At 50.5% G+C, this 9,762-nt stretch overlaps 1 protein-coding gene across 1 annotated transcript; it reads left to right on the forward strand.

Annotated features, from left to right (window-relative positions):
- The first annotated feature begins 111 nt into the window (after nucleotides 1-111).
- On the forward strand, nucleotides 112-8,932 carry ASF1B (anti-silencing function 1B histone chaperone). Its single transcript, XM_082728090.1, has 4 exons — nucleotides 112-747; nucleotides 5,459-5,574; nucleotides 7,160-7,336; nucleotides 7,719-8,932. The coding sequence occupies exons 1-4, from the start codon at nucleotides 639-641 to the stop codon at nucleotides 7,923-7,925; spliced, it is 609 nt and encodes a 202-aa protein (XP_082584216.1). The 5' UTR covers nucleotides 112-638; the 3' UTR covers nucleotides 7,926-8,932.
- The last annotated feature ends 830 nt before the right edge of the window (nucleotides 8,933-9,762 follow it).

Consider the following 9,762-nt stretch of genomic DNA (forward strand, 5'->3'; position numbering starts at 1 on the left):
TCCTCCCGCCCCGCGACCAACCCAGCCAATCACCTCTCAGATAATCTGCATCTGCCGGGCCGCACGCCTGCCTGCCAATCACCGCGGGCGCCAGCACCGCCCCTCCCGCCCTCTTAAGCGGGTGCCGCGCGCCACCACTAGGCGGTTGGCGGCGCTGCCCTCCGCCCGGACGCGGCTCCCGGAAGGGCGGAGCGAAGCGTCGGCCCCGCCGGTGCGGGAACCTTTGGGATTGGTCGAGAGGAGCCCCGCGCTCTGCCTCCGCCCACCCCTGCCCTAGACATCCGAGTCGGAGACGCTGGGGATTGGTTCCCGTTGGGTCCCAAGAAGCCAAGAAATGGTTCCGCCTCCTTCGCGCATCCCGGAGAGGGAGCTCCCTGGATTGGCCCGAGGAGTCCCGGCGCGCGCCGACCCGCGCCCCAGGATTGGCTGAGGGTCTGCTCGCGCCGGCTGAGAGCGTTGACGGTGATTGGCCGGAGGGTGGGGCCGGCTATTTGAAGGAGGCGCGCGGACCAAATACGCACTTCAGTCGGCGGACAGAAGAGGCGGGAGCGGCTGTGGTAACGCTACCGCGCTGACCACAGAGGACTCAGGCGCGGGCTCGGCCCCAGCTGTGGCCTCTGCCGCAGTCCGGCAAGGCGATGGCCAAGGTTTCTGTGCTGAACGTGGCGGTGCTGGAGAATCCGAGCCCTTTCCACAGCCCCTTCCGGTTCGAGATCAGCTTCGAGTGCAGTGAGGCCCTGGCGGACGGTGAGGCTGGGCCTGTGTGGAGATTCCCCCCTCCCCCCGGCCAACCCCGACCTCCCGCGTGAAACAAGCCCTTCCAGCCCTGATCTTTCTCCTTCCCTTCCGTTCAGCCCCAGCCTTTTTGTGGAGATTACCCCGGACACCCTGCGGCCAACCCGATCCCCTCCCCTCGGTTACTCCCGTTTCCTGCGTGGAGACCACCATCCCGCTATTTTTTTTTTTTTCCTGTGGAACCCCTCCTGGGCACCTATTTCCTATGTAGAGATCCCAGTCTCCATGCTTTAACGTGCAGTCACCCCGTGTTCCCCAGGCTACCTTCCTTTTTCCCCAGCGGAGCCCCTCCGTCACCCTTTATCTCTGAAATCCCATTCCCCCGTGGTAAGACCTTACTCGCCCCGATTTCCCCATTTGTCTCCCGGTAATCCCCAACCCAACCTGCTGATATTTAAAACAACCCCACCCCCACTCACTCGCCCCGATCTCCCCATTTGTCTCCCGGTAATCCCCAACCCAACCTGCTGATATTTAAAACAACCCCACCCCCACTCACTGCTGATTGTTTTCTACCCCCAAAGCACATACCCTAGAACCTGGCTTCCCACCTCCTTAGCCTGTCCCCAATTTTCCATTCTTGGGCTCCACCTGGGGAGGCATGACAGGTTTCCAGCTCCGGTCCTTCAGGATAACTTGGTCTTCCCAGCTCCCGTTCCTCCTTCCTGTCTGCGCGCTTGGATAAACACATTCATATCTGAAGGGTGGCCTAACCAGGCAAGCATCACCCGGTTCCCACTGTCTGCCCACCAGGTCCAGCTGGCCTACTGCAGAAATTCTTTCAACCTTTTTGATGGTCTGACCCAGTCTGGGGGGGGGGGGGTCAGGCTGAACCATGACAGTCTCTGGCTTCAAACAGTCGGCTGGGAGGTCAGAACTTTTAGTGCATCTTTTCCAAGGTGCTTTCACAGATGTACTTATTCATCTGTGTGTTATAAAGGCAGACATGGCTCTCATCTCACAGATGAGAAGACAGGAACCACAAAGAATGAAAGACCTTTCAAGTAAAGGTCTATAAAAATCGAAAATCTAAGGTTGCCCGGGGACTCTTGGCATCACTTTCAGGAGGAAGTACCCCGTTAGACAGATTCTCCATTTGGTGGTTAAAGAAGAGGCAGCCTCTGAGGAGCTGGAGATTTGTGAGGTCATGGTGTGCTAACTAGCACCTCTCAGTGGTAGGTGGGTGGTTTGTGGGGAAAAGCCAGCCACTTGGATTAGTTTGGGGTTGCAAGAATTCGAGATGTGTGTGCTTTTGGGCTGGGCCAATAGATCAGTCTCTCTCAGTTTCTCTCCCTTTTAAATTAAGGAATCTACTTGTGACTAACTATAGAATAAGCCCAGTTAAATCCTTTCTGGAACAAGGCAGGGTGTAAATAAATAATTAAAGTGTAGAATGACACTGTGGAATAAGAATTTAATTTTAAAGCCAGGAGGAAATGTAAGGAGCTAATAGGTTAAGGGATTCACAGTTCCCAGAAGGCAGGAGATCAGGTTTCAAACAGCCTGTTTGTGCTCCTTGCATTTAAAAAGGGTTGCATAGTCATTATCTAGTACGTCTATTCCTAGGAAAACCTCTGCCTGTTACTTTACTAATCTGTTTATAGACTCAGAGCAGGAAAGTCAAAAGTCAGCCTGCTGGTCATTATTTTTTAATAGAGAGAAATGGAATGACTTCCCCAAGGTCGTAGAAGTAAAAGTTTTGATGCTGGGTCTATAGAAGCACTGACACTAGAGTTTGTCTCTAAGTTGAGTCCAGAGTTCTCTACCTTGGCTATGACCTGGGAAAGAAAGATTTCATCCCTTATTTTAGAAGTGGAGCATAAATAAGACTGCCCATAGAATTTATTCCCACATTGGGACACTCTCAAAAGAGAATGAAGGGGTGCTATTATTAATTACACCCAGATAATAAAGCTTTTGCTCAGAGAAATCCAAGTCAGAAAGCAAACTCTGGCCTGGAAATCCAGACTCTGGTTCTATCCCTAAGGGTTGCCCATGACTTTGACCTGCCACCTTGCTTTCTGCCTCTTTTTAGCCTTCTTCCCATGGAGCAGAAAGAATAAATTTCCTGCCTCCCAAACATGGAGGGGGCCTGGTTTTAGGAGTCTCTCAGATTCTGGAGAAATCTCAGTCTTGTTACCTTGACACTGGCAACTGAAGGTGCAACAAAAGACCCAACCCCCAATTAGTGGCTGGCTCTGTTTCCCAAAGGCTCCAAGCCCCTTTGGTTCTTTTTTCTTCTCAGCAACTGGAAATAGATGCTTCCAAGACTTGGGTCCACATTTAATACAGTAGGTGTGTTTTTCCTCTTGTATTGAGAAATTCAGCAGCAACTGTTTGAATAAGTCATGGAACCAGATGTTCTTTCCCACAGCTAACACTGTGGTCAAGCCAAGATTCATCTATATGATTCTGAACAAGGGCAAATAACAAACAGAAAGAAAGCCTACTAGATAGTTTTTGTTTTGTTTTAAGGCAGGAAATATTCTCCAACTAGTTCAAAACGATGAAGTTTTACATGCCTTTTATCAGGTTAGTTTTGGTTTTGTTTTCGGACCTAGTGGAGGAGCATGTTGTCAACTGTTCGACTGTGAAGTTAGGACATAAAGACAAAATTGAGTACTGTCAAGTTACCCTTGAAATTGCCTAAAAAGTTAGGTACACCGTGACTCAGGTGACGCATGTGCAGCCGCCTCCTTCTTCTAAAGGATGGTTATATTAAAAAATGGAGGGGTGACTGGGTGGCTCTGTGCAGCTCGGGTCATGATCTCAGGGTCCTGGAATCGAGCCTCGCATCAGGCTTTCTGCTTGGCAGGGAGCCTGTGCGCCAACCACTGCACCCCCCCCCCCCAGCCTCTCTGCCTACTTGTGATCTCTCTCTATCTCTGCCAAACAGATAAATAAAATCTTAAATAAATAAAAGTAAAAATAAGAGATGAAGCAACTTAAGTATGCTTCTCCTTAAAACGCCTAGCAAGTTTAAGATGATCTAGGTTATAGGGCCTTATCTGCCTTCTGCAGATGACTTTATCATCTCCTCTAACCCCTTGAGTCAGTATTTCTCTATGGTCCTCAGTCATTTCTCAGGTTTCTTTTTGGCCTCTCTTGAGGGAGTCATTGTGGCCCATTTGCCTGGCTGCTGGCCCAGTGCGTTTTCTTGGGGCAGCACCCACACCAGTCTTTGTTTAGGTTTTACCAGTGGTACTGAATACCCAGTGCCTGTGACCCTCACGGGACCTGCTCTCCTTCAGTCTCCTTTTTATCTCGCCCCAGCAGATTAGTTAAATGCACACATATAGGACTCCCCGGCGGGGGTGGGGGGGGGTGGGGGTGGGCAAGGCTGGGAGGAAAGCTACCAAAATAGAGAGCTATGTTAGAAAGGTAAAGACAGAGTCATCTTGGGTTTTGTTCATCCAGAAACATGTTCTGTTTAGTCGTGTCACTCCTTGTCACAAAGGTAAATCAGTAAACTTAACTGGTCCCTGCAAATATTAAGAGACTGGGGGGTTTGAATCCCGGTGAGCTTTATGGTCACTATGCCACAGACCCGCTAGGGACCCTGAGTAGAAGGCCTAGGTGATGCTGCAATGGGAAAGGAAATCAGTGTATCGAGGAAGAGCATGGGGCTCAGGTGACAAACCTCCATAGCTGTGGCCCAGCATAGCAGTGTTTCCCCAGTTGGATGCTGTTGTGGGACACTGAACCAAGAAACAGGGCAACTTCAACAACAGTTTGCTTCCTGTGAAACTCATAGCTTGTGAAATTTCCGCCGGCTGCTGGAGCTGTAGGTTGTGTAATTTCAAAGAACCTAAAATAAGTTGCAGGTCTCCTGCCAAGGTCCCCTGTACTAGCGTGACCTTGCCCCTGATACACTTGGACCTTCTGCAAGAGGCAGCGGTCACCGGGAATTTCCTGTGCTTGCTGGGCAGGATCCTTAAGCACTTTTCCTTTCACCTTGCTGGAACCTACTCAGGGATGAGATTCCCCCTACTGGATGGGATACAAGCAAGTTGGGGTTCATAGGATCACCTACAATGCCACATTTGTTGACCAAGTCACTGTCCCCCAAACATCTGAGAGTAGGCATGAGTTGGTGCCGGAACTGGAAGACCTGGGGGCTGGCTGGCTCCCTCGGTGGCCTCATCTTCCCCCTCCTGCCTGCTGGCTCTCCTACTGGATTGGAATCTGCTGCCCTGCCCCAGTTGTCGAGGGATCTATTCAGTTCGGTGGCACCGGTCCCTGTGTGTGAAAGAGGATGCTGCTTCCTATCCCAGGACCCAGTGGGCAGGGCCCTGAAATGGCCCAATTCCCTGCTCTTCCCTCCTCAGCACGCCTCTGTCACGTGGCTCCTAATTCTACCTCTGCCATACAGTTCACCCTCAGGCTCTGAGATCTCTGAGTTTCCCCAGAGATGCAGAGTCAAGGTCGTCTGGCAAAGCTAGGCTCACGGGGAAAATTTCCCCATTAGAAGCAGAGTTTCATACCCACTCCAATGTTCAGGCTTGTGATGCCTGGCACTCCGTCTCCAGCAGATGTCAGGTATTCTTGAGAATAAAAATCTTTCACTATATTAAGGATCTGTCTACAACTCACATGAGAAGACCTTCCCCTGCCTTCATGCTGCCCAGCTATTTAAAATCCTTAATTCCCCATATCCTTACAGATCTAGAGTGGAAGATCATTTATGTTGGCTCAGCTGAGAGTGAGGAGTTTGACCAAATCCTAGACTCCGTGCTAGTTGGGCCCGTCCCAGCAGGGAGACACATGTTCATCTTTCAGGTAAGAAAGACAAGGCCTGAGGCCTTGGCACCTGGAGACATCCGATTCTACCTGAGAGCATGCAGTGTGGTTCCAGGGTCAAAAGTTGAGGTTCAAATTCTGGCTCTGCTTTCAAGAACTCTCTGACCTCTCAGAAATACTTCATACGTTTCCCTTTTCTCCACTTCTGTGTCATAGTTGTCACCACGAGCCACTGATTCATAGTTGATTCTCATTAGTCGTGGCAGTTACGTTCTATAAGGTCGCTGCAAATGCTGCATTAGCTAATTCGTGAACACCACACCATTGCCTGTGGAAGAATACAGGGTTAGGTTCTTGCAAGTCCTATTGTCGGTATAGTATGTCAGTACATAATCTTATTTCGCGTGTTTATATTGAAAGACACCTTATTTAGTATTGTTGGCTCATTCATATTGAACTCCCTGCCAATAGCACTCTAACTCATGCCTAAACAAAGCTTATCTAACACATACCTTTTCCATAAGGCTCATCATCACCTTGCACTAAGCACTATGCTTGCTGGCCATTCTGAACAGCAAGGTCACCAGGTTGCCTGGGTGGCACAGTTGGTTGTGCATCTGACTCTTGGTTTTGGCTCAGGTTATGATCTCAAGATCATGGGATCAAGCCCTGCACTGGGCTTCGTGTGTGTGGTGTCTGCTTGGGATACTCTTCCCTCTGCTCCTCCTCCACTTCCCCGTCTCGCTAGCCCTCTCTTTCTCTCTCTAAGATAAATAAATATTTAAAAATAAATGAATATTTAAAGATACTAAAAGCCAAGACTCTGCTCAGTCCTCACCTGCCTCCCACTGTGCTGCTCCCACCCCAGTCCAAACAACCTCATCCCATCCCCTAACACCTCACCCACCTGTAACCAGGCCACCAGCAAGGCAAGCCCATCTGCTCCAATCCATAAGCAGGGCTGGCCTCCTGAGCATTCAGCACATGCAGCCATACAGGGCCCAGCACCTGGTCTAATAAATTCTGCTGTCGCTGGCTAGAACTCAGTAATTTGTGAATAAGGGATCCCATGTTTCATTAGGTATTGGTTTCATTTTGTACCAGTTATGTAGCTGGTCCTATCCATAACAACACACCCCAAATCTGTCTGCCTCTGTTCCTCTCCTTCCTGGTCTAAGATGCTCCGGGGTGACTACGGTTACCTGCCCAATCTCCCTGCTCACACAATGGCCCTCCTCCCATCATAACCTCACACCCTGCCGGTCTTTACAGACCACAAGAGTGATACAGCACTTACCTCCTGCCAAACATTCCTTCTCTTCCCCAAGCCCTTAACTGGTCCAAAAGGTCCTGGGTAGCCTAGTAGCTCCCTGCCTTATCCTATGCCACCCTCCCCTCACTCACTAGACTCCTCAGCACCATTTACTTCCTTGTGGCACTTGTCACACGGAGCATTTTACAGGCTTTTGCAGGATTGATTCTGTCTTCCCCACTCGATTAGAAACTCCCGTTGGCAGAGACCATACTTCTGGATCAGTAAATATGTGTTGCTTGAAAATCATTGTTAACTGGGGGAGGTGTGGCTGGGTGATCAATGCTAAGGCATGGGTTGTGTTTCCTCTAGGCTGACGCCCCCAACCCATCCCTCATTCCCGAGACTGATGCTGTGGGTGTGACCGTGGTCCTCATCACCTGCACCTACCATGGACAGGAATTCATCCGTGTGGGCTACTACGTCAACAACGAATACCCCAATCCTGAGCTGCGGGAGAACCCACCCGTGAAGCCAGACTTCTCTCAGGTGGGGCCTGTGTCTGCACTTCCTGCTTCAGACAGGCTGGCTCCTTTGCACCTGGGGGAGTTGAGTCATTGGAACTGGGAGCCAAGGTCGCTTCTTAAGGTTTTCAAGTCATGCTCAGATCTTGCAGCTCCAGACTAGAACCAGAGAGAGAAAGGTCTTTGTTTCTCAGAAGCACGCCTTGCAGAATTGAGATTAGATAGGCCTCAGCCCTAAGTCGTGGTATATAGGCGCTCCTTGGAGTTCTACCCATAGTTGTTGATGGTGATGGAATGAGTAAGCTCTATTCTTCCTGGCCTTGGGGCAGGGGCTGGGGGTGCCCCAGCTCTGTGGGAGTAATGACAAGGCATGCTGACAAGGCTTGACGTTCCTCTTTCTGCCCCAGCTCCAGAGGAACATCTTGGCCTCGAACCCCCGAGTGACCCGATTCCACATCAACTGGGACAACAACATGGACAGACTAGAGGCTATAGAGAACCAGGACCCTGCCCTGGGCTGTGGCCTCCCCTTCAGCTGTGCTCCTATCAAGGGCTTGGGTCTCCCTGGCTGCATCCCCAGCCTCCTTCCCGAGAATTCCATGGACTGCATCTAACTGCGGGAATCCAGGCCCTACCTGGGCCCAGCCAGGACTGCGGCCAGTCTCCTAGCACATCTGGAGAGGTGAACTTGGCCTCCTGGACAGTCCCATGGAGGCCATCTGGAGGGCTTTGAGGCTATCAACTATACCCAGGCCAGTCAGACATGGCTCTGAGGAAGGAAGCAGGCCTCAGGTCTCTCCCAACCCTGACCCAGAAGGATCATCTTACCTCTACTGCCCAGGCCTGTAAGAAGCAGGTACTTCAGTTTTTAATTCTTCGCGACTTGTGTCTTTTCTCTCTTCCACACACACTTTATAAATTCCACCTGCAGGCCTTTGCGCCACCATGCTTCTTTGAGTACCATTGACCCAAAGCTCTTCCCACAGACCTTCCTGGCCTGCCTTGATGCTTTCTTGGTCAATCCCTGGCAAGGCTCCAGCCCTGTTGAGCCAAAGGCTCTGTCATTCCTGTCCTTCCCCAACATCTGAGCAAATCCACCCCACTTTTTGGAGTCACAGGCAAGAAGTCTTTGTTAAAAGGTATGCTTGTACTCAATTTCTGTCCTTCTCCCAGGACAGTTTTTAGGTCTTTCTAATCCAACAGCCTCTGGAAAACTGTTCCTGCAGGGGTGTGCTCAGCTCATGCTGAGGAGTGATGGTTGACTCTCCTCAGTCACAACTACCTTCCCATCATCTAACTGGATCTGTCCTTCCCTGGAGGCTGCCATGGTGGGGAGATGGCCTGTTGGAGGAGTCTGCTTTGCTCAGTCTGCCTCAGTGTTGGCATCAGGGCCCCTCTGCCTGCCTTGATCTACCCGCTGTGAAGACCTCGTGCTCTTACAGGCAAAGGAAACTGTAGGGACCCTGAAAACCTCTCCCCCCCCCCACCCAACACCATACTTCCCGCAACACCCTGTTCCCTTGCTGCTACGTGGATGCTATTGTGATTGCAGTTTGTATATTAAAGGGTTTTTATATTAAATATTTTGGTTGATCTAAAAATAAAAAGCACTTCATCTAGACTGATTCTGCTTTTGTCTTAAGTGTGCTGAGGCAGATTTCATTTCTCCTCATAATGTGGTGAGGGGGCTCTTGCCCCAGCCACTGGGCTGACTGCCCTTTGTCCCCTTGCTCAGCTCCTTACCCTAGTCTTAATTGGTTACATAATTGTACTCCAGACTGAGGTTCAGGGAGGGGTTTTTCTTTGTCAAAAGTTAAGCAACGCAGCTGTTCTGGATAGAGCATAACCAGTGATTTTTTAGACTTTGACCTTGACCCACAGAAAGAAATTAACATCATGCCCCAAGGACACACAAAGCAACACTTTTATTAAATTTTACTTAACCTTACTTTGTAACCACACAGCCCAGAGTAGACTGCTTTGGCCGGTGAGCCATTTCTCCATAATTCAGAGAAGTGCCCTGACTCTTCCCTCCTAGAAACTGGGAGACCTAGGAACATGGGTGCAGACAGCTGCTGGAAAGTGTGCGGACTGTATAGGTCGACCTATCAACCTATTGGCTTATAGACCTGAGACCAACTAGCTCCTGAGTCAAGATAGCTGATTCATCCGGCCCCCTGCTCCCCTTGGCAAGTTCTGTTTTGGGTCTTCTACTTCAGTGGTTCTCAACTGGGGGTGCTTTGCCTCCGGGGCACATTTAACAATATCTGAGATCTGTTTTGGTGGAGGTGAGGGAAGTCCTATCCGCATCCAGTGGGTAGAGATGGGATGCTGATAAAACTTGTGCACACACAGGCCCCTCCCTCACCCCCAACAAAGAATTACCCTGCCCCAAATGTCAGTAGCGTGGCCTCAGGCTGTGTTTTAAAAGGGCACCTGGGGCGCCTGGGT

Source organism: Mustela nivalis (assembly GCF_964662115.1).
Source record: "Mustela nivalis genome assembly, chromosome: 1".
NCBI lineage: Eukaryota > Metazoa > Chordata > Mammalia > Carnivora > Mustelidae > Mustela > Mustela nivalis.